This window comes from Colias eurytheme, chromosome 2 (assembly GCF_061535395.1).
Source record: "Colias eurytheme isolate Ceu_HAF_F1 chromosome 2, ilColEury1 Martin Lab GWU primary, whole genome shotgun sequence".
In the NCBI taxonomy this organism is placed as follows: domain Eukaryota; kingdom Metazoa; phylum Arthropoda; class Insecta; order Lepidoptera; family Pieridae; genus Colias; species Colias eurytheme.
In genome coordinates this window covers 736390-762963 of record NC_142981.1, presented here as the reverse complement: position 1 = coordinate 762963, position 26574 = coordinate 736390, and the positions used below count along the sequence as shown (strand labels likewise).

The 26574-nt window shown below is 32.3% G+C and overlaps 1 protein-coding gene across 1 annotated transcript; it reads left to right on the top strand.

The window, feature by feature from the left end:
* Positions 1–2595: 2595 nt before the first annotated feature.
* On the top strand, positions 2596–3695 carry LOC149910049 (uncharacterized). The gene is made up of 3 exons (XM_090108987.1): positions 2596–2723; positions 2937–3160; positions 3367–3695. Exons 1-3 carry the CDS (start codon positions 2596–2598, stop codon positions 3693–3695), a joined length of 681 nt encoding a protein of 226 aa, XP_089965113.1.
* Positions 3696–26574: the final 22879 nt, after the last annotated feature.

The window sequence follows — 26574 nt, the reverse complement described above, 5'->3', positions numbered from 1 at the left end:
TAATAATTATATACTTTTTGTAATGACGCAACCAACGCATTAAAAACACATTAGAATTATATTATAGTATTGATTACACAATATATTTTCCAACAGTCGTAAAATTTTTGTCCAATAGACCTCACTATCCGAATCAATCGAAACAAATCTTACCAACGTTTAAACAACCACCTATTCATAGCTAAAATCTTACTCTCGTTGAAACAAGTCTAGAAATATAACTTGAGATCTTAATGTACATTTAAGTGTGACGTCTCGATAGCATGTGGGGTGTGAACAATAAACTATTGCGGTGTTTGGGTCCAAATGACCCTTCATACCCCTTGTAGAGGGTTAACTTGAAAATATTTTCCGTGTTCTTTGTGTCTGCTCTTATGTGTAAATGTGTATCGATCTTAGCTTCTAGATATGTAAGTATAACTAAGTTGTATCGTTTATTTATTTTTAAAAGCAATGGCGACTTAATGACTTGTAGAAGAATGCGCCGAGTGCTGTAAAAATAAATTGATAAAAATCTTTATAGGTTGGAGTTACTCGAAAGTGAAAAGTTCTACATGAAAATATATTTATAGCCTTTTTATTAACACGAAAAAGTTTACAAAAACTAAAAATATAGAAAAGTAAAGTCTTGTTTTTACTTCATAAAACCACTCTAAAGAATTCGCAGTCAGTTTATTTCCTCAATTTTTAACACATTCTGAGCAGAACCACTAGTGAGTAATAAAATATAGTTAAAGGAGAATGGGCAAATTGGGCCTGAAACTTGGGCTAAGACCAATACACACGAAATATTGTTTTTGTGATAGATCATTACACATACCTTACGAAAAAAATAAAATAAAAAAATAAATCAACCGGGTTCTTGTACAGTCAAGGCAAAAAGTTTTATTTATTTGGCTATTATTTTGCGCACAATAACGGTGTTTTTAATTCGAGTGAAGTAAGTATTTAAATCTAAATGTCACTGGAGTGACTGAGTTTAACCACAAAAAACGTCTAACTACGTTAAATTATAATAAACACGGTATAGGTACCTGTTACAAAACATAATATTAGTGTATTTCGGTTATTAGAAGGCTTAAGATTAGTACGTATTTGTAAGTGAAAGTGAATTGGAGTAACATAAAGATATTGTCATTGTCTTATAACAGTTGTTTATTGCAAAAAAATTATACTCAAAGAAATAAAACTTGATGTGACTGTACAAAAACCCGGTTGATTATTTTTTTATATATATTTTTCCCGTTATGTATGTGTTATGATCTATTATAAAAACAATATCTCATGTGTATTGGTCCAACTCAAGGGTTCAGGCCCAACTTCCATAGTAAAATGCCCATTCTCCTTTGAAATGAGTTGAAACTTTCTGAATATTAAAATGTGGAAATCGTACCTACATTGCGTTGCCAGAGTTAAAGAACAGTATTCGCCTTAGAGAACACGGAATTAGGGCTACTAGAAGCATTAAATTTAATTTTGGTGGACCTTTTGACGAATTGAATCTGCAAAGCAACCAATTCGTTAGCTACCTAAGTAATGGAAATTATGTTTGAGTAAACAGTATTGGGAAAAATGTTTTCGAGACGTTGAAATAATTATTATAATTAAACAATCATAGTGCAGTATAAAAAACGATCCATTACAATAAATTGTTCGATCGTAATATAGTTATAATTTTTGCAACTCTACGGATATTTTCAGTTTCTGTTAATTCATTCAGTTCATTCAAAACTTTCATTTTAAACTCGTCTTGTATCGAAGCGCCAATTTTTTTAAAGTTTAAGATCTTAACCACTGAACCACCAGATCTCTTAGAATGTAATAAATTCGGTATTATTCGATAAATTTTGAATCAGAATACAATATAACAAATCCTGTATCTATATATCAACGTAATCCACAAACTTCAGTAGGAAGTAGTTAAAAATTTTTCTCTTACGCAAAATCGCTTCAAAAACTCAAAACCCTCTAATGGAGGGAACCATTAAGCATTCATCGATTCTTAATTTATCTTTCTTTTTCCTTTCTTTGATTCGGGAAGTTAATCGTTCGGATTCATTCGGGTTCAATTATAAGGAATCGTAAATCTTGTCTACGATATAATCATTTTGTTCGGCGCAGATTCCAAAGTTTTTGTGCTTTCCGAGGAAAAATGTGGGCATCCGATTTAGTAGTAAATTGGTTAAATGTTTTTGGTGAAACAGCAGAAATGTAAGTCGAATAGGTATACTAAAGTTGTTCTATTACATTTAACTTTGAAGTATTAGGTTTTCGAAATAGTAATAGTAATAGCAAAATATTTTTTGGCTTACATCTTAAAAAAGCAACATTTTAATTACCTATATGATTCAATAAAATTGATAAATTTTGTAATGTAGATACACAAAATAAAAGAGCGTTGAAATCAGGCAGCCGCATACAACAAATTAATTTTTGGTAAACGTCATTAAAAACATGTTAAAAACAACAAACCTCCTTCCAAAGCTCTCTACAATTAATAAAAACAAAATTTGACAGTGACAAGTGCCCAATGTATCTCGAAATAAAAACATAATAATTTATAAAAACATTTTATTTTTAGTGTAATGTTGTATAATGGAACCTTATAGTTACCCGTACGCCCCTCCTTTTCCCCCCATACCTGATGGAACTTACCCTGATCATGGCGACGGTTTTGGGGACTATTATGAAATGGGACCAGAGCCATCTAAAAGTAGCAAACGGTATGAATATAAAGACATAATATTTTAAGTAGTGTATTTTGAGTATGTTGTAACAACCGCATAGCATTAATTAGATTATAGGCAAAAAATATAAAAATACAAAATAAACCTCTGGACTATATTCCAGAGGAGGCTGAGACAATAATAACATAAAAATAATATATAATTTATTAATTTAATGTTACACTCTAATACTTAAAATATCACTTCCAGGCAGAGTCGTTCAAAACATAAGTCAAAACGCGACGCAAGGCGATCCCGATCTCGCAGTAAGACCTCACTATCTGACCGTTCCCAGTCACGGTCGAAGTCACGGTCGCGGACAATATCACGGTCACGGTCGCGATCACGTAGTCACAGTAGACCGAGAAGTCACCGGGAGCTGAAGGTGAAAACGCCAAGCTTTTTGGACGATTTTCGAGTTATGTATTTAACACGTAAGTGTGCACAGTATTTACAATAATTATTAATGTTCTAATTTTATAATTATGTTGTAGTCTCTCTTAAGTCCATAATTTTGTGGCTATTGAATTATTGACTGATTTTTCAAGATATATTTTATAGTAATATAATATTTATTTTCTGTGTAGGTTATTTAATTCAAATATTGAGCAATTGACTAACCTTTTCCATGCTATTCCAGCTAGTAAGCATAAAAAGAGCACAACCAAATATTTAGCAACCAAAAAGCGGCAAGATAAAGTACAAGAAATACTGAAAAGTGACGGCCTCGGCTCCAAGCGGTGGTTGTTCTACCCACGGTCAAGCGCCCGTGACGGTAACGGTAAAGTCACGATCACGGACGAAGTGCCAGGACCCCGGGACAATTGTGATCAGCGAGTGAAAGTTGATGGTCACTTTCTAAGGAAGTACAAAAAAAGCAAGCGGATTGACAGGGATGCGCCGATTGCTAAGTTAAAAAGATGGGAGCTGATTTTTTATAAGAAACTAGGGTTTATACACGCTGTGTAGTTTATATTAATAAATTTATTATGATTTGGAGTTTGGGCGTTTTAATTGAAACTTTGGAATATGTGAATTAAGAAAGATTCAATTCGATAGTAGCTAGAGCTCTTTATTATTTACAAGGTGACATTGCGAACTTTACTGCTTTGAGAAATTTCTTCGCATTTGTTATTGTAATATTTTACAAGTCAAGACGTAGACATATCAAAGGTCATTAAAATCGATCTAGGGACTTTGAGTTTTTAATGATGTAACTTTCCCGACTTGTCTTATAAGTGTGCAGACAGCCTACCAAGTTTAGTTCCCCTCACAATCAAAATTAAGAGGAATGTTTAATCACTTTTTTTTTAATTTTAACTTGCATTATAATACCGACGGTGGAAAAAGTTAAGAGTGGTGTTCTAGTAAACGCTTGTTCATTAAAATAAATAAAACTTCTTATACATAAAGCGAAAAATACTACACCTAAAAAGCAAATTCAGAAGGCGGTCTTATCGCTTGAAATCGATTTCTCTCAGTCATCTTCAAAACAAAGGAAAGCTGCAAAGCAAATAAAGCAGGTAGGTGGTGCACAAACTGAATCATGGTATGATTACTTACACATCAATACACACAACACATAATTAATTTTTTGAAGATTCTAAATGGCTAACAGTACCAGAAGCTACGTGGACATCCAAATCCTTATAATAAAAAGGCACAAGTATACTACAGTTAGAAAAGTACTGATAATAAACACCTGTAGAGGGCGCTTCGTCAATTTTCCGCGCAATAAACCGTTGCTGCTAATTTAAAGTTCCTCCCACGGACCATTACGCCCTGAGTGAGACGGCTAATGCAAAAATTTATCGTCTCCTACACTCCTACAGAAAACTACGTTTGTGTTTTAAATAGTTTTAGTTTTGCTGACCTCTTTCGTTGAGGTTCGGTGTGCCGAAATTCTCGTGTATTTTACGTTTTAGGAGTGTGTGTTTCTTTTTATATCATTACGTAAATGTTTTCTTTACCAAATCTCACACTTTTGTGCTTAAACTTCAATGTAATAACTTATTATAAATATAATTTTAAAGGTTCGTTTATATGACTTTTATTATTTTATTTTGCCGTTTTTCGCGTCTTGAACTAAACGACATAGTTCCAAAGAAGTTCATAATATTATGTTTTATAGTTTCGTACCTTATCCATACCGACTTATTAATATATTAATGTAACTCCACTACCTGTAGGATAGACCTAAAATTTCTAATATAACTCGGTTAAAACAAAGCACGAGAAAAACTTACATTACTTACATATTGTAAAATCGTATAACCTTTTACATAAGTTACAGCGCATTACAATTTATTCAGTGCCTTACGCACACTTTAATGACTAACACTTTCTGTGCCGAATTTTAAACACTCTTAACCCTGCTGGCTTCAGTTTGCGAATATAAAACAAGGGGTACATCAGTCCCATGACGCACGCGAGGGTTGAATAAAAATTCACGAAAAACCGCGATAAAACGAAATTATCATAACGCCTTTTTGTGATTATGTTTTATTTGATGGATCGATATCATGTGGTTAAATAAAATGCTCTGAATTTTTTATTATTTATTAAATAATAAGTACCTACCAGATTTTGTTATTCACTGACGTTAGACATGTCAACGAAAATATAATATTAACTCTGGATGGAAATTGGATATCAGTTTTGATATCAGTATTATATAATTGGATTTTATAATTTTTGGATTATATACAGGGTGGAAGGTTAAGATGGGGCATGAAGGGCAGGTACCTTAACCGTTGTAGCTACATGAAAACGTTCTTAGGAGACTATCCTTAAATTCTTGAAAAATTTTAATCTGCATTCACAGATTTTTGAAAAAATGTACGGTCAGCAAGGAAATCGGCAGTTTTCAAAAAAAATTTTTTTGATGCCCATCGATCCAGTTTCTCATGGGGATCAAAACACTCTAAAAGACCAACTGAGCTATGAGTACTAGAAAAGTCAGAAATCGCGAAAAACTATTTCCACACATTCACTAAGAAAATAAGTGATTCAACAAAAGATGCGCTAATAGAAAACTCCAAAGAGATTTTCAGGCTTCAATATTTTTTGTTTCTGATTATTAAAACACATACTGATAATAAGAAGAAACATTAATTTAATTAAACGGTTGTCAAAGGAAATAAATAATAACAAAAAAAAACATTTAAAGTGGTGATAATTCCAGAATTTCTGAAATAATTTACATAAAACTTATGATATGAGATGCTCAAAGTGGTCACCGTTTTGACGTAAACATAGGTTTGTTTGTTTTGAACGACGCGGACGTGTCAAGCTTTTCTTAAATGAGCCACTTTCTGCTAGATTTTTTACAAGATTCGCAATTACCTTTCGCGTCGGTACATGTCGCATTGGATATTTACTCCTGTACCAATCCAATGCAACTGTTGGGTTTTTATTATTTAAAAAGTAAGCCTCTAACAGATCTAAACGTTCCAAATTATTTAAGGACATTTTTAGTGAAGACAGAGTGACTTTTGGTAACTTTTGTTTTCTATGTGTTAGGTATTGTTTACATAAGCCATAAAAATGTGACGTGTTCGTTCGATATTCAAATTTAAATAATTTTTCATCTCGTGCACGAGCTGCCAGCCACCGCCCGCTCATGCCCCGCGTCGCTGGTATGTTATGCTGCTGTGCCTTTGTCTTTTTACTTGTTCATGAATGAAAATAGTTTTTCGCGATTTCTGACTTTTCTAGTACTCATATCTCAGTTGGTCTTTTAGAGTGTTTTGATCCCCATGAGAAACTGGATCGATTGGCATCAAAAAAATTTTTTTTTAAAACTGCCGATTTCCTTGCTGACCGTACAATTTTTCAAAAATCTGTGAATGCAGATTAAAATTTCTCAAGAATTTAAGGATAGTCTCCTAAGAACGTTTTCATGTAGCTACAACGGTTAAGGTACCTGCCCTTCATGCCCCATCTTAACCTTCCACCCTGTATAATTGGATATCAGTATAGAAATTGGTTATATGATGGAATAATTCAGTGATATGGATGAGACGAACATATTAAATTGAGCCCTTAAATAGATCCTACGGTCCTGGGGTACACTTTTTCTAATTTCAGTAGTTATGAACCTCTGCTGATAGACATTGAGGTGAAAATGTATTGATTAAAATTTAAAATAAGTAGATATTGTTCTCATAATTTATTTTCATAGTATTTTCCAATTGATTCTTGTCAATTTATTTAAAACTCGATATATTTGACCTGCTCAGTGCTCACGTTGTTAAACGTCTGCACCTAAAATAATCAACAACTCCCTTTTTCATTTTCTCAAAACTTTAAAAATATCCTTTAAATTAAGTATCCATATAATATCTGGATCAAAATCCTCGTCACTCGCCATAATTTATTTCAACCCTCACCAGCGCCAGGGGACTGAAGTACCCAACTCTTTATATTTGCGTTCAACTTGCCCGAGTTGCGTTTTTAAGTAATTGCTTGCATTTCGGTAAAAAATTAAATGTACACAGTCGTAAAATCCGCCCTATAGCGCTTTAGAAACTCGTTTTATAAGGGTAGGTATCTGTAATGAGTAAGGTGAAAAGGCGTTTTTGTAACGTTTTTTAGATAAGTTTATTTTGTAGACTAGAAAGTAAAAAGCTAGAATAAAATAAGTTGGGTGAATAAGTTGAAAGCTTGCTTGTCTTCCATACGCAGCTTCCGGATCGGACAAGGACATATAGGTACACTTATACAGCCATAATTTTAAATTATTTACTCACGTATACGTTAAAACTTAGACCAATGTTTTATTGTGAATATTATTTTTACTACAACCGGAATATAGTCTCGATCATTATATTAATATCATTGTGTACATAGCGTTGGGCATTGCTTTCCACCGTACAGTTTTGTTAAAAAATAACTTCTCATGATTTTTACAAAAATCTACCCTTAAAACTAATCTGACATTTTTAAAAACTTAGCAAATCAACCATTTCCATTTATATTAAAAATACTTCATTATATTTATAAAACATAATCCACCGTCCCCAATTATAATACAAAGCAAGCCCATAAAAATCAACCCTCCACTACAATATGTAAACAAATGACAGCAATAACGCTCAATGGGCTTTAAGTTCCCAAAAAAGTCGAGTCCGAATTAATAGCATAGGACATCAGCCCCGAACGGCGCAAATAAAAACATTACATATTTACACTTGATCAGTTTACAACCCTTCCCTGCTAATACGTTTAGTTAAATGACCCTAGAAATGGTTAAAAGGACCCGGGATCAACGGAATTAATGACTACAATTTCGCCTCGAATACAATGTTCTAATTAGCCTTCAAAAAGCTAGACTTTGTTTAGTCTACGTTCAAGGTCATTACTATTTACTATTTGCATTTGAAACCTTTTAAACTTCTATATAAATGTAGTTTTAAATTTTAATTATAGATTTCCAAGTACGAATAATTCGTAGATTTCCAACTAAATTATTAGTTTTTAAATACGCCTGTCGATTTTAAATTACGCCTGTCGATTCTGTAGAAGCACAGTCTCCGTTCTGCATGAAACTAAGACCATTTTCAGGCGAAACATATTATTCGTAGCGCGTAGAATTTTGTGTATGAACTTAATTAATTCTTGCATGTACATAAAATAATCATATTCCTTTGTTCATAACAATTGAAGCGCTAAGAGCACGTCTTGAAACAAAACTAAATTGCTTAATACAAGGTTTACATGGCGTATCTGGACAAAGAATTAAAGTCGCTGAATATGCTTCGACCTTGGCCTTTAAGTAATTTTATCAAACGTCTGAATGCTTTTATTAATATTATTCTTTTCCGTGAACAGAACAATAACTAGCTATTTTTAAAATTAATGAAAGATACCCTATAATGTTTTTCAACCCATTTTATTTAAAAGGGAAGTTTTAAAATGAAAATATTGTACACGTTTATTTTCAGTTTAAATAAATAACAATTAATAAAAAATGTGAAAGCAATGCGCACATTTATTGAATATTAACTGAGACGTGTTTATTTTAACTCGCTGCTCAGAAGTTATTTTATTTCAGCTAGTTTTGAAAACATATCAGTGAATAAACGTTGAAAACATGCATTAAATATACCAATGAACGAGAAGAAATCTATTTTGCGTACTTGTTTTTGAATTATTTCAATAACACACAATGTTTTAAAGTTTTAAAATCAAGAAATCCCACCTTAAATCCGTTGTGTAGTTATAAATTTCCGAAAAAACATATATTTTCCAATACATCTTGGGCAGACGCTCTAAATCTTTGTACCCAGGATATTCCCTAAGGTAATTTGAATGCAGAATACGATGGTGAAGTTTTGTGCATACTGTGAGGGGAACTATTCGGGACGTGTTCGCTTGTATTTCTTAATAGCCACCTCGAGGGCATAGCGAGATGTTTGAGTAATGTCGAACGATAGACTTAAAGATTTATGTGCGATACTTTTGTGAGAAAGTTGAATGGTGTATGAAATCTATACGAATATTATAAAGCTGAAGAGTTTGTTTGTTGGTTTTTTGTTAGAACGCGCTAATCTCAGCAGCTACTGGTCCGATTTGAAAAATTTTTTCGGTGTTACATAGTCCATTTATCGAGGAAGGCTATAGGCTATATATCATCACGCTAAGACTAACAAAAGCGGAGTAATGCGGGTGAAACCGCGGGACACATCTAGTAATCTAATAATTATGTAATAACGATAGAGTGTGCAACTTTATTATGATTGAAATATATAATTTGATGTTATTATTTTGTAATTGGAGAGGGATGAAGTAAGTAGGTAATCATTTTATAGTAAACTAGCTGTGCCTCGCGGTTTTACCCACGTGTCTCCGCTCCTGTTGGTCTAAGCGTGGTGATATAATATAACCTTCCTCGATAAATGGGCTACCTGACACTGAAATAATTTTTCAAAACGGACCATTAGGTAGTTCCTGAGATTAGCGCGTTCAAACAAACAAACAAACTCTTCAGCTTTATAATATTAAGTGTAGGTTAGGTACAGTAAAAGTTCTTTATTCGCGGGCAATAGGTTCCGTAAATGTGCCGCGAATAGAGAAACCGTGAATATGGAATGGTAATTTGTATGGGGTTATAGGGGATACGTTCCTAGGTGACGAAATAAGGAAGCAAATAAGTACATAAAGAAATCAGTTTTAATGAAATTTTTGACCATACATATTTATCAATTACCATTTAATTAGGTGTTATCTTGAGGTTAAGGCAATGGCTTAGCACTTTTTACTCGTTTTTAGTCGAAATTATAAATTCGTACTCGTAGTTGTAGTTCAGGCGTTTTCTAAGGATAACAATTGATTTTTATTTAGGTAAATACATATTTGTATGTACCGATGTACCGATTCGATCCGCGAATAAAGAATTTTGGGCCGCGAATATAGAAATTAGGTCGCATTTTTTCCACCCGCGAATAGTGAAACCGCGAATGAAGGAAGCGCGAATAAGGAACTTTGACTGTAATTGATTCCTTCTGCTTCCCATTAGCTATACCTAATGTTCTATGCTGCAAATTATTTATTAGAATTAAAGTGTCAATTGTGATTCTTAGGTACTTAAATACTACAAAGTTTCAGAAAACATTACTAGGATAATATTATAATTTCAAGTTGGTAAATACGCTCACGTAAATCAGGTTGATAAACAAACCGCTCCGTGCATCAATTTACAATTAATTTAAAAATAAAAACCGCTTAATTAACCGTAAAATACACCAGGAATACGAGGTTTAACAAGTTAATAGCCCGACGCTATCACACCACCGCCATTTATCATTTTGTTCAGCTCTATGTAATTTTCGAGATCACAATAATTTCATGAAATTTATCGCGTCTTCCCCGGGGGCACTGAGGTCAAATCGTCTAAACAATTTCGAGTTTATGGCATACTTCTGTTTGATAATTGATGTAATTTTCTGATTATTACAGCTATGGTTCGAGTTATAAATTGTTATTTTTATTAATTGCTATAGTGTCTGTACACTATGCAGTGGTCTTATTCTTTAGCCATAATTTTAAATTGATTAAATACAAGCAAAGATACGCGACTTCGTCTATAACATACAGTCAACAGACATTAATAGGCAACAATTTTAATTACTCTTATTTAGTTATATATATATTATACCACATAATATTTTAGAATCAATAAAGATGGTGGCTTTTGAACTTCTTCATACAATTGCTTTTTTATGAAGAACGAGTTCATAGTGCATTCACTTCTCATTTCTAATTCCCAACAATATAGTGATCAAACTCACCCCACAAACACTTGCATCTCGACTAAGACTCCCTCGGGAGGCAAACAGTTTCCCTTTTAAGAAATTTCGGGGATATACCAATTTGCCTCGACCTCCCCTATCTCCTTATTGAAAAATAGACCTTATTATTATCGAATTAGAGATTAAATTCGTATAATGCTTCTGGTTACTGTTTTGTAAAGCACAAAGGTACTAATTTAATTGATGGCTGATTGAAATGGTACTTTTTGAAGTCCTTCGAGTGTTTTTAATGTCCTTTATTAGTATTAGGTTACCTTTTTGCAATAACAAGGGTATAACAAATACAAAGGATGTAAGTAACAATTTAATTTCTCTAAACCTAATTTGGAACAAGTGCCTAATTGTTGAAAAAACATGAAAATGTGAAAGGTTATAGCCGTAAACATTGTTTCTTCAAAACGAAGCAAAATAACATAAATACAATGTGCTCTTAAACATTACGAAAAACTTAAGTCTCTCCTTCTGAGAAGTCGGCGGGTTTTGTGCTATATTCTGTTCCAATAAATTAATTTTAATAAAACCGTATTTACTCGTTTGGAAAAAAATGACTTGCTCAATATAACCAATCTCATATTTGATTCAGTGAACGATGTGAGATGATCTGATACATTCAATGTTTTTATTTAATAACATCAAAAGCAATGATAAAAATCTATTAAATACCATTGCAATTCGAGAATGCACTCTAAATAGTAGATGAACCATAAAGTATTAGGTACTATGTACATAATATATATTATATATCAAGCAAATTATTTGTTTAAACTGTACTCCGTCACATGTAGCTCATAACAGACGGTAACACTAAAATGCGTACATAAAATAAAGTAGTTTTATTTATCCCTCGGGGTACTTTTTACCCCCGCGTCACGCACAGTACGCTTCGCACGGCAATTTGATTGGTTGTAAAGAGGGACCCGTTCCGTGACTCATTTATGAGTTTGAAACTTTATATTTGGTCATAAACTTAGCAAGTGTCGGACAAAGTACGTTTTTTAATTTAAACATTACATATTCATACCCTTTTATGGACCCAGCTGAGTTATTATTTGCCTAAGTAATTAACACTATGAATAGTTTCGAATATTTCATGTAAACATAATATTCACAAACGTTTAACTCCGCTATCAAACTTCAAAATAAAGCTCGTTCGCAGAAAATTTGGATATAACTTTAATATTGCTTAATAAATAATTAATAATCTCATACATGTTCAGTTATTGTTAAATTAAGTTGAAGTTTAAATTTTGAAAATAGATTTGACCTTTTAAGGTTGTCTTACGATATTATTCAAATTAATAGTTTTCGTTCCAAGAAATAATATTTTGGTGATTCATAATTATTTAACACAAACAACAGTTTTATAAATACTTTGATTGATGGTAATTGGTAATCCATTTCAGAGCTCAATGATACATATTCATAATGATATATACTTATTCAATTTGATAGTACCGAAATAAAAGACATGTAAGATTACATTGATTATGTATTTGCCAGTGAAAGTCCAGTCAAAATTATTCCAGTGGATTCCGAATCCAACAAACAAACTGCTAGTTTAATAATAGTTTTGAAAAATCGTATATCCCTTCATATGCATTAAATAGAAAGTATTATGACATTAAAAAACTTACTGCAATTTTATTTGTACTATATTCGAATATTCATAATTAGGCCACGAATTGTTAACGAGCGAAATAAACCAAGTTATAGTTGAAGTAGCCTTCTAAATAAATAGTCTTCATAACAAAGTTGTGCCACAGAAGCAGTCAACCCGTTCCTAACTATCACAATGATTAACGACACTTGTATCGGTCGGGTTACTTTGGACCCCTCACAACTTATTTGTTTGACACTTAACACTGTTCCGGAAATTGAGCTGAATTTAAAGACTTTGCAAAATCTGATTATAATTACTTGAATGATTTCGAGTTCGAAGGGTACGGGTTCGGATATTTTCGTGCATATTTACGTTTCGAGTTACAGTTCAGGAATAGTTTATTGCTATTTCTATTAAAGGGGTTGGATGTTTAATTAATTCGGTTGCTTTGCATTATCTTTGGAGATGGGTTTGAGAATGCCATTTAATAGTTAGCCTTACAACATTTTTTATATATTCATATATTTATTTCTATATATAATTCTTTGAGATGATTTTAAATTAATGGTTATAAAGCAATAGCTACTAGGAATCGAACTTACGTTCTCTAAGTTCTTATTAATCAACACACAACTCCAAACTAGAGGTACGCGTTATAAATGAGGATAAGCCAAAGAAACGAACGTGTTAAGAATATAGTTAGTCACAAAATTCCCATGCAAACTCGACAACAAAACATTTCAAATTTTCTAAACCGCAAGCACATAAATCCCGAACTAGCTTACACAATCAATGATAAAATGATAAAAACTGACACAACATACAAATTTAGGTTACAAAACGTGTCATTTATCAAGCAGCCCGTTAGCTATCGGGTTATAAGGGTTAAAAATCACTTCGCATAAATCTACGCGTTATCTGCCTAAATGACCCGCGCGCCGTTTTGGGTTAAACGCTACTGCTGAATTTAATGTGGTATTGTCATCCATAGATGGCAGCATTTGTCAAACGAATGTTTTGAGGTGAATTTCGATATAAATGATCCGTATAATTGAGTTTAACTCGATGGTGAACTTTTTCGTAATGAATGTGGCCTAATGTTGACTGCTTGTTGACTGTAATAACTTTTAAATGTTATCTGTGTGGACCGTTCCATGCATCAGAATGTCTGTGATTTTTTGAGTAGGTTTTTTGATGAATTCAGAAGAGAGATCGATGTAGCGGCATGACCAATTATTTTTATTTTTGAAAACATAACTTGAAGCGTCATACAATGGGGATGAAAATTTTTGTATGGGAAAATAGAGAAATGGAGTCGTGTATTTTTTTCATTCATATTATAATCAGAGCATTTTTTCAACACTTATTACGAGAAATAAATGTAATTCAAAATCCTCGAACATAGAATCTAAAATATTTTTAGTGTGATAATTCCACCAACGATACACATTACACAACTTATAACTTCATCATTATAACATCAATAACGTTAATATTTAAATTTAACCCAAAAATGCAGACCCAAATCCCGAAACATAAATAAAATATAAATGTTCAATCAAATTTTATTCAAACGTAATCAATTATCGCGTATTAAAATATGCAAAAGAAATTAAATATAAAATATTCAGTCGCTACATAAATGGGTTTAAAATCACATCGCTTCATTGGACCTAGTTAAGTCTATTAGCTCTGCACAATCTTGCGCCAAATGAATCTTTCCCAGGCGTTGTACTTTATTTCCTTCCTTCCCTGTTTCTACCTAGGCAGTCTAATAGGGTTAGAGGAGCGTTTACATGGTCTAGCTACTAGATTGTAAGGTCCTTATGCCGGTCCAGTGCGCGATAAAACGTTGATTACAACATGTATTTGTAACATAACATAACATTACATTATTAGAGCTAAGTTTTTAATAACTATAATTTCTGTTTTCTATTTTTTAATCACGTTTTCAATGTTTCAATGTTTGAAAATGTTGTGGGTGTTTGCAGTTTTAAAAAAGCTTATACGAGTATGTAAAGCTTTTTGCAAGTTTTACCCACACAAATATTTTGACATTTCTACAACCAGTTTGTTATTTTTGTGTTTTGTCGCCCAACTGTACTTACTCTCGAACGTCCATCACCAAATATTACCAATTTTATCTGATGCTGTATAGCCTCTACGTCTCGATATAGAAACAAGTAACTTTCGTATTCATAATCTTAGTAATAGTATTTTCTTGGGTTTGACTTTACACGAGTATTATACATTTAGAAATTGAAGGTGTATACTACTCTACCAGTTCTCACCTACTCTACCAGTTTTAGTAGAAATTTTAGTACTCTACTCTACCAATGTTGTGTCTAAATTAGTTTAGTAAGTAGGATAGTTAGTACTCTACCACTCTACCGTTTACTCTACTTGTGTACCGCAGCCATAACTATTACTTAGTATAAATTCCAGTATTTTCGCGGCGTTAAACGCAGCACAAGTCGCAGATTCTCTTTGTTCGTTTTGATTCCTAAATTCTGAAAAACGCTTCAAATATTGTATGAAGACGACTCGAGATTTGCATCAATGAATTTCCAAGATTTATGCAAGTCGAGATGACGTAACAGGCGTTTTATTCATTTTCATACCTTTCTTGAAGTTTCTTTGGTATTACCGTAATTCGAATAGTTTCTGTCGTATCTGATTTAATATTTTGCAGTATTATGGATAGTTTTGATTTAAAAGATCTATTTTTATTTTTAAGAGTTAAAACATCGAGTGAACTATGTTGCGGAATAAGATATATTTACATTGAAATAGCTACATGATTATCAAATATGAAACGACAAGCAACATTTATAATTTATAAACAATACCAAAATTATATCATAAATTAAATTAAAACTTGAATGAAAGTCACGCTTTGTGACGGGCCAATTTAAACAAATATAAAATGTTTATAAACACACTTTAAAATATAAACAATTTTATTGCAAAACAATACCACAGTATTACAATATAAAAAACCGTCATAGCTCAATAACCATCCATTTTTGACCCCTGGTTAACTGGACTTAATTTGTTGCAAATGACCTCTAGTATAACCCCTTTGAAGGATCACGTCGAATTACCAGTCACCCTGTATAGTGCAATGCAACAATGTCGTAAGTACGTAATCAGTTTTAGTCATTAGTAGTTAATCAAAACAGACGTATGTGTATTGTCTTATTCTAAACTATTTTATTTTCGACTAGCGGTCCGCCCCGGCTTCGCTCGTGGTACATATTTCGCAATAAAAGGTAGCCTATGTTCTTTCTCAGGGTCTAAAGATTATCTGTGCCAAATTTCATCTAAATCGGTCCAGTAATTTATGCGTGAAAACCATACATACATACATACATACATACATACAAACCTTTCCTCTTTATAATATTAGTATAGATTGACAGCTGATTCTAATTATCATTTTTATTTAAATAACACAACCACTTTTCATACAAAAGTACCTTTATAACATGTCCAAATGTTTCAACATATTCACAAGACTTTACAAAAGTTCTAGGTCTTAAGAATAGCCAGGTATTCAAGAAATAAACACATTTTTAAGATATTTATTAAAAACCTAAGGCTTTCAAATCCCCACAGCAGAAAGCCTTTCAAACATCACGTCAGAGCCAAGAGTGGAATATATAAGTTGTTTGCATGAAAACTTTTATACTTATTTTGTGTAGGCTTAATGAGCTTCGGAGTTTACATTTTTCTTCTTTAGAATGCTATTTAATCCTATCCTATAACCTTTACTTTGGCAATTTGGTTATTATTGATAAGAGAGAGAGACTTGCCTTATCAAGCGATTTGGGTTGTTTGCACATATTTTTGCGATTTCCATCAAATTTTTTCTTCCTCCTATATTTTTGTCTTTTTATATATATGTTTGTCTTTTATTACGATTTCATTAATTAATTTAGCTTAATCTATCCGGAAATCTATTTCATCGGTTCTGGAGAAAAAAAAGTGAGTAAGTATATAAATTTTTTGTCTGTCTATTAACAGACAAAAAATACCTAGATATATGTATTAATACCCTACTTTATCAATAATGTTTTTGCTTCATGGTAGTTGTCACTTGTTATATATCACATAAGTTAATTAAATGCTCACACAGGCATTTTAATTAAATATTAGGATTAATGTTATATAACAATTATATAAACTTATATGATAGTAGTGCGTAAGATATGGATGAGATATTTAATAAAATTTTCGCCGCTTCATTGATTAATATGGCCGCTGTTTAAGTTATAAGCCGAAGCGATTGTGAGCTGAAAAATAGTTTCATGTTGTACGTAATATCCATTTTGTAATAATAATAATAGTCAAAAAACTATACACATAGATACTAACGGTACCTAAACATTTACAGTACCTAAACATTATTTGATTGTAACTAATACGAGAGATTTTCGTAAGAAATAAACAGACATGCTCTAGCAGAGTATTATTATAAAGATCGATCGTAAAGAAAATTTCTGCAACATATCATACAAGTGGTGGATCAGATCGTGCCGTGCGCATGTGAGAAAATTGAAGAAATTTGTGATTCTAGAAATATCAGAATATATTTTACTCTTGAATAAAATAAATCCGCGATTTCTTCTGCCTTATGTCCAATGGCCGAGTTAGCTATAAGTCAGTCTTCCGAAAGATTAACCGAAGTCAAATGTGGTGTGAGAATTAATGATCGACCCCGGGGCTGATTGAATTTGGCCGTGTTCTAATTATGTAACTATATGTTATATTGACTAGTATTACAAGAATTTGTACGTATCCTGTCCAAATGTAGTGACCAATCTTTAGACTAGCCAACTGGTAAGAAACTTTGTATCATGCGTATCATCATCAGCTCAAATGTTCCCACTGCTGGGACACGGTCCTCCTATAAGGGTACAGGCCATTATCCACCACGCTGGCCAAATGCGGGTTGGCGGATGTCACATGTCGTCGAACTTTTGATTCTTCGACATGACGGTTTCCTCACGATGTTTTCCTTCTTTGTTTCAAGCAGTGGTGGTGTTCCTAATCAACAGCCGCAGATAATTTGACAAAATTAATTTTATTTCCTGCACGGCTGGTCCCGAATCTCCGACTTACCGATTTGAAGGTGTTCACCACTGCTTTTTCAATACGTAAGTAACTATAGGTCAAATATAATTTATATCCAGAATTTTTTTCGCCAAAATCTTCACAAATTTTCGCGTTTATAATAAAGGAAGGATTGATTTTTTCGTATTAAAAAATCAAATGAACTTAAAACTCATACCACTTACAACAGAAATATTTTTTTAATAATATTCATTTAACTAAAATAGGTACACTTTCTCAATGTATTTTCTATTTTAACTTAAAATACTAAATACAAATGAATAGTCTGTAAATACTTGTTACTCAACCTTAAATAATTATTCATTAATATTTTACCTTGAAATAGATTTCAATACTAACAAGTAAATTCTTAGAATCTCAGTTTCCCAATCTGGGCCAAATTAAAATAATATTTCCTTAGGGGAAATTACAAGAATCAATTAATTTTAATCAAATAGACCTCATTAGTATTAGAGAATAATATACTTTATAATATAGGAATGAAAAAAATACGATTTATTGTTATAAGCTCTTTAGAGTCGTTGAGCAGCGTAATAAAGCAAAAACCGAATTAATGATAAAATAAGCAGTTTAAAATGTTATTTTTATTTTTTAAAGATACAGTAATTTCAGTATAATAATAATTACAAATTAAAGTTCTCAAAAGGGCCTCTGCGTGTTGGATCTGTGTCCCCACGTAAGCCTACTAAAGGACTGGGCTGGGTACCTTGAACCTTCCTTCTGATGATCATTTTTTTTTAATTTGTATGTTTCTTTTTATTAAATTTTCGTACCAATATTAGCGCTCATTATAACTGACGTAATATTATCCAATACCAATTGAAGCGAAGTTGAGTTAAAGCGGGTACAAAACTAGTCTTTTTTTTAACACGTTCACTGCGGGTCACCCACAATCGGCCTGGTGCTGTGCCAAATCACTGTGCGCGCGGAAAAAACAGGTCTTTCTCGCTTGTGCGGAACAGGTTTTCTGGGCATTTTTACGAGCATGATAGAGACAAATATAGTTTTCGAATTGTGACAAGAAATGTAGTAATATAGGCAGTTTACTTACGCGACAGGTCGTTTTCGACCTCCGCCGCACAGGACTTTAAAAATGTTACCTCACTGCGGGAGCGGGCCTGTTTCGGTGGGTGACCGGTAGCGACCTGTTGCCGCACTGTGCAGATGCGTACGCGTTGAGCCGCCAGTAGTGTTGTGCAGTCAAAAGAAGGACGCGCGCTCATCGACTTCAAAATGGCGCATCGTAAAAAAAATAACGCTAGAAAATGTAAGTAATAGTGATACTGAAGACGATTACGAAGATACTAAACGAATTAAATACAGGAAAATATTTAAAAAGCAAGAACCAAAGCCATCCACCAGCAAAATCACAATTTTAGAAAATAAAATAATCCGCCCAGCAAATTATAAACGCCAAAGTATTCTCGGCGACGACATAAGTGACGAAGAAATTTTCCCTAAAAGAAAAAAATATGACTACCCTGATTCTAGAAATGATATTTACATCAGTCCGAGTGGAACAAAACTTCGTCATATTATGTCAGGACCATGATAACTCGGTTACGAATAATATCGTGGTAAGAACACATTAAATAGTTAAAGTTAATTATATAAAAAGAATTGTATTTAATTTTGTTTTTAATTACCTACTATGTTTGGCTTAGTGCTTATAAGATTTAAATATAATTAAAAACTCGATATTTTATTTTCTTTCACTATCCCATCACTATAAAAATTACACTTTGGTGCGGGATCAGGCCTTGTCGGCCTGACAATTTCGATTGCTAATTTCTCAATTTCTGTTTAGAGAATCCAGGGGCGGGATCAATGTATAGACAAGTGATTCATCAAGATTTCAAAACTGTAAAAAAATCATAGATACTTTATGGGTTGGCTAAGATAATAGAGCTTTAATACTTCTCAGAGCTGTCGTGTCGAATGGGCCTGCCACGCACATTAAGAAAGTCAAGTGGGTGCTTTTTTGGACTGCCACCGCACCAGCTGAAAGTAATTGTTATTTTTTACGCAGTGAACGTGTTAAATCGGTTAAAAGCAAAACAACACAGAACTGTGTATCCAGACCACTATTTAGAGAGGAGACATTTCCTATTTATTCTTGGAAAGTTTTAGTCGAGTTACAATTTGAAAGTTTCGCAAGCATTGTTTACCGTATTGCGAATTGCGATCTGACAAAGCGAAATGATAAGTTCATTTCTTGTTTTATATAATTGCTGTAGTGTGTTTTATTATTTTGTTTAACGTCTGTGTTCATTGTCCAAGCAATATTATAATAATTTTAAATAAAAAAAACCGCTTTCAAAACATGACACAATTTAAACGGGATCTACCTAAGCATCGTTCATATAAAAAAAGAATCATCAAAATCGATTCACCCAAATGAAAGTTCTTCAGACTTTAGAATCTCCTGCTCTTTCTTGAAGTCAATTCACAAAACTTAACATATTTATTCATTCAGGCATTGTACTATGCAATACGTACATTTAATGGAAACCTCCTACGCGTTTTATGAATAATCTATACTAATATTATAAAGCTGAAGAGTTTGTTTGTTTGAACGCGCTAATCTCAGGAAGTACTAATCTGATTTGAAAAATTATTTCGGTGTGAGATAGCCCATTTATCGAGGAGGGTTATAAGCTATATATATCATCACCCTAAGACCAACAGGAGCGGAGTAATGCGGGTGAAACCGCGTGGCACAGCTAGTTTGCAGATTCCTCGAAACATTATTGTTTAGTACAAGACGAACAAGACTTGCACTAGCACGTCACTCTTTCAAAATAATTGACATTGATAATAATTACAATAATTGAAAAAATGAGGAGATATCTTTCGCCTGGGTGAACCAATTTAGATAATTCTTGTCCTATTTGTTAGTATCTTCCGGTTGATCTCCTTTCAATGTTGTCTAGAATGAAGACGATCTAATTTTTTGTATATTTTTTTAATTTTTTAATTTCTTATATAAACTTATAGACATATACAACAATAATACGTTCTCTAAACAGAACAATATAACACAAACTAAGAACGAAATACCGTTACTTCTGTGGACAGAGTTAAAAAGGAAAACCCTCTATCTGCCTGATGAAGGCATGAAAGGAAATTACCGCTTGGGTCCGGCAGGATGCGTCTCGCTGAGGCAAGTGTTGCAAACCTTTTTACCAATGAAGATGAAATTTTACGTGTGTATACAATCTTAGTTTTAAGTGAACAACCTTTAAAGTAAATAAGGAATTCATTATGTAACATACGTAGATAATAAGTCATCATAATATAATGTGTGATGATTGATAAGGTACATTTGATAAATTTGCTTGTAGATTTAGAAAAGAAGCTGAACAGCTTTTTTAATTGCTTAATAAATCGTATCATATATTTTGCTTCAATAAAGAGAATATGCTAAGTATTTTTTTCATTTTTAATATTAATAATTTCGAATTAAATAATACTTAGTTATATTTTTTAAGGAAGAATGAACCTTATTTGCGTACAAACTGCAGTTAAATGCTTAATAATATTTACGACAATACTATAAATTAAAATGTTAATCAATGAAATTAAAGAAACAATGAAAAATTATCAAAGAATCCCAAATCCTTCATACAAAAACATCGTAAAACACATTTTTATGCGTTCAACAAATAAAGAAAAACAAAATGGTTGACGGTATCTGAATCAATCGAAAATTAATAACGGAGCCTGTTCGTTGTTTATTGGATGCGCTAATCGGATGATCGGATCGGCGTCGGCTTTTACTGTATAAACATTGTTTTTGCTAGCTGCGCATCCGATTTGCTTAATACCTCTGTGTTTGGGACGGCTTATATTATGTAATTTTGTACATGACTATTGGTCCGGGAGCCAGCAGCAGATTTTATGACCAAGTTCCTCTCAAGCGGTAATTAGTAAAATGCATCAAAGTATAGTATTATGAAGCCTCGTGAACGTCAGCTGGAGCTCGGTTGGGGGGAAGAGCGGTTGTAGCCTCCCGTATCAGCTGGCGGTTTTTCCACTAAGATACAGCCAGCTAACATATATATTTATCCACAGTTACATATAAGCTATCATCAGGTAAATTTTTGTTTGAGAGGAAATAACGGAAAATAAATTTTTCTTTAAATTTAACTTTCATGTTCGAGACACTAGCTGACGTATAATACACCATGTTGTAACCAGCTGACTATTTTTTTTCGTTGAGATATTGGGTTAGCTACAATTTGACAAATTTTTAGCTGAGAGGAAATGAATGAATGAATGTATTTTTTGAAGTAAAACTTCTTTAGGCGCGACTAGGGAGTAACTCAGATTTTTTTTCTGACGGAAGTAACGCTTACTGAAGTCTGTGTAGTTTCCGCCATTTAAAAATAATAATTCTGATTGGTTGTAAGTATATGTCATATACTACACGCTTCTTGACTTATACGCCAGCTAGTGGCAAATATCATAATCAATTAGGATTATTTATTTTCAAATTTTCAAACGGATCAATTGTGAATAGCAAAGTGAATGAAAAATTCAACAGTTTTAAAAACATTATTTTAAATTGCAAAATTTTTTGAAAATCTCTAAATATACTTGTTTATTTATTACTTTTAAAATAAGTAAATTAAAAATAAAAATAAACATGTTGCGGATTATAATCAATCTATTTTAAATATTGCTGAAGACAAAGTAGTATCCATAGCAACAGATATGTATATAGGTTGTCATTCAGTTGAACAAGAAGCATATGTACGCCAACAATTTCATAAAATGTCAGTTATTGATACAGGAGGATCGCCTTATGAAATCATATTAGTTCTTAACAAATTTTACATTATTACAACCAATATTGATGTATCTGATGGCTTAGCCAACGGTTGTGTTGGAAAGTTAGTGTATATTGAACGTGATGACAGTGATAACATCATACGCTTATGGCTTGAGTTTACTGGTAAGATAGGAGAGAAAATTAGGAAAAAAGCTGCCCATCATATTCAAACTCTAAACATTAGTAGAACAGCAGTCCCAATTTTACGAAGATCGCCATCTGTACCAATGAATAGAAATAAGACAATATTTGCAAAGAGAAATCACTTTCCATTAGTATCTGCTTGTGCGCTTACAATACATAAGTCTCAAGGTGGTACTTTTGATCAAATCGTTTATGAATACAATAAAAGTCACAGTCAGCAGCTGTTATATGTAGCATTATCACGAGTAACTGATATAAATGGATTGTTCATTGACTCAAACACCGATGACAACAAATTTTATCATGGAAGAAAGCGTCCAGGGGGAATAGTTGATTTACAGTGTGAATTGTAAAGACTTTCAAATTCTCGCCTAATAACACAACAGGAAGAATTATATAACCTTGTAAATGAGAGTAACATTACACTATTTTCCTTCAACTGCCAAAGTTTACGTGCTCATGTTTCTGATCTGAATGATAAAGTATTAAAAAGGTCCACATTGCTGTTATTTTCCGAAACTTGGATGAAAAATGACGAACAAATTCTTATTGAAAATTTTTATTGCGTTACCCAATAAAACGACCCAACTCAACTGCTGGTGGAGTAGCTGTATATCATTCATCTACAGATACACTGAACAATGTAACACCAATTCAAAATATTTCACCAACTATATTATCACAAATTTCAGATGAGGTTTCACAAATTGGTGACATCGCCTTGGTTCGATGTTTTAATACGAATGACCAACCTGTGATTATCGTTGTTATTTATATTTCTACAAATACTAGCCTGACAAATATCATAAAATTTATTCATCAGCAATTACTTCACTTCACAATTGAAGGTTCTCGACTTTTAAATAGTAATTATCATGAATTACCGATGATTCTAACTGGAGATTTTAATGTTAATTTTCGCTCTCAGGAATCTCAGCCGTTAATTGATTTTTTAGAAGAAAAATTTGATTTATCTATGAATACTTCTCGACTTCATTCAACAACGCGTTTCGGTACAACGATAGATGCTGTATTTTCAAGAAAAGTAGCAAATTTAGAGAGTAAAATTTATGTTTCACATTATAGTTACCACAAACCTATAATTTCGTACGTAAGAAATTATGATGACATTCAATTACCTGTTTCGAATGAATAATATTAATATAACATTTAAATAATCTTTGTAAAGCACATGAATAATAAATATAATTAAATTATAATATAATATTTATTTATTTAAGTTAATATTTAATCATTTCAGTGATATATGTCGTCAACGCCAAAGAAGTTTTACTTCAATCGCGCGTAAAGGTTACACGCACACACTTTTTTTTCCTATGTGCGTGGGAGGCTACAACCGCTCACCCCCCCAACCGAGCGCCAGCTGACGTTCACGAGGCTTTATAATACTATACTCTCATGCGTCTGACGAATTATCTCTTGAGAGGAAATAGTTAACCAAATTTGCACCTGGCTCCCTAACCATATTTGTATTTTAATTTACAGAATCATTTGTAAATCGGTTGTAACAGGACAAAATCGAATAAAAATATGGCCGATGTCACACTGGAATAATGTTGCTGGTAAAAAATCTGATCTTACATAAAATAATCTTATTTGTAGACTTTAAATTAATGTACTTTTTAATTTGATTTTTATATTGTGAATCTTGAAAAGATGCACTACATGTATTCGTTCAGATCGATAACATACGTATATAAAATATTACTTTCACTATATAATAAAATGCAAGTAACAATATAATAATAACACGATTGCTATCGTTAAATAATTATAAAACATAATGTATTAAAATATGTGGTTTGGCTTTATTCTTGCGCACAATAAAATACCTATTATTCGCTTAATTTAATATATTATTTATTAGTCATAAATTTAATGTAATTGTGCGGTTTCACGCGAATTGTAGATATTTGTAAGAATGAAATTACATAATAAATGATTAATATGTCATTTCAGACAATATTAAAGTTTTCCCATAACATGTAAAAAACATTATAAGATTAATTTTGAATTTGATATTTTTGGTTCTATGGCATTCAAATGTTTTATAAATATAAATTTATAAAGAATAGAAAAAATTCGATCACGAGGCGGGACTCGAATCCGCATGCTTTCACACCAATCCTGGGCAAAAACTGAAAGAATAGAATAGATTCGCTCGCTTTGGCGGGATCACGGAAATATTTAACTTACATAGAGTATACAATACGATACGATAATTTAACACACTCAAAGCTTAAATGACGCAAAATAAAAAAATACCTATTAATTATGTGCAGTGCAAACAAACTTATAAAATGGGCTATAGCTTCTAGGTAAACCAAGATCTTGACCAAAAATATGTACCGTAAATTGAACGTACATTGTGTTATCTGCTAATTGTATTTACAAAAAATAACCACTACGTATTATAGCTCTACTTAACACGAAAAAAAAAAACATTAAACAGATAAATCAGAACGAATTGTACCCGATAATCGCAAACATGTTTTGGCTTCAATGGAATTTAACGTTTAACCAAGCGTTGTGTTGTCAGCCATCACGTAATGTGTAATCAATGAAATGACGTTTCAATTATTTTCAACCAATGTTTTGCTATTATTTGGAACGATTTAACTGTAATCGTTTATTTATAGGATTATGATATTAACAGCTTTTAATATTCATTCAAATGATTTTTAAAAGTGATACTTTTTTTTAATAAAAAATCAAATGCATTTTTTTATGCGCGATTCGAACCCGTTTTTTTCGCCTCGGGTCGACGCCTAGCCTCTCTGCCACTTGTGATCCCTGCAAATATGAAATGCTTTACCTAATTTCCTTGTATTACTTATTAATTTATTTATTCTTCATAACAGCTTATAATATTATGTAGGTAGTATCAATACACATTTCATAAATATGTATAAAAAATATAAATTGACGAAAGTTGAACGAAATAGTAAAATTCAATTCATTTAAAAATTGATTAATGAAAAATGTTTCGTGTTAACAAAACTTTTGTAATTACAAAACAAAAGATGTCAATCGCTGGCTCTACTCGTAACAAGTTTCTCTTCGGACGGTTGAAATTAAGAAAGAAACGAAATTAAAAGTCGGCTGGCTTCTTAGCTGATACACAAATGAACAAACTTTTATTAGTAGGACGCTGCTGACGTGGCCATTAAACAAGCGGATCCATGATTTGACTTTCATGGTTTTATCTAAGCTTTAATCGGGTCTTCTAATTTATAGAGCTTCTATTCTATGTAGAGATGTACTGGGTACAGTGGTACCACCGTGGTACATTAACTTTTATATCTACAGATGAACATTTAAAAGAATCAAATTTGATTTCTTATTGACTTACGATAGCAGCAAAACACCTACTTACCTAATACATTCAGTAGAGCAAGAGGAAAAAACAAAACATCCATTTTGTGGATAAATCAATTAGATAAGATGCAAAATACATTGATCCTTTTTTTAAGGTCAAAGGTAGAAATATTTTGTTAAATTCGCTAGTTTTATGGCTCCACCCGTAGTTGTTAACTCAACATTCAGCTTTAAGAAAAAATGTTTTTCATTTCGTGTAATTTATGAATTCTTCACTAATTTGTTATCATTTTTGTTAATATTAAGCTCTAAATCATTATAATATTTTTGAAAGAGAATAATATTAACTGAAATAATTAAAATATCTGTACTTTAAATAAATACCTACCTTTTTTTTTTTTTTTTTTTATAGTGGGGAAATCTTCCAAAGATACCCACGGCCCCCGGGGAAGGAGCCGTGGGCTATGTCGGATTCTTACCGAC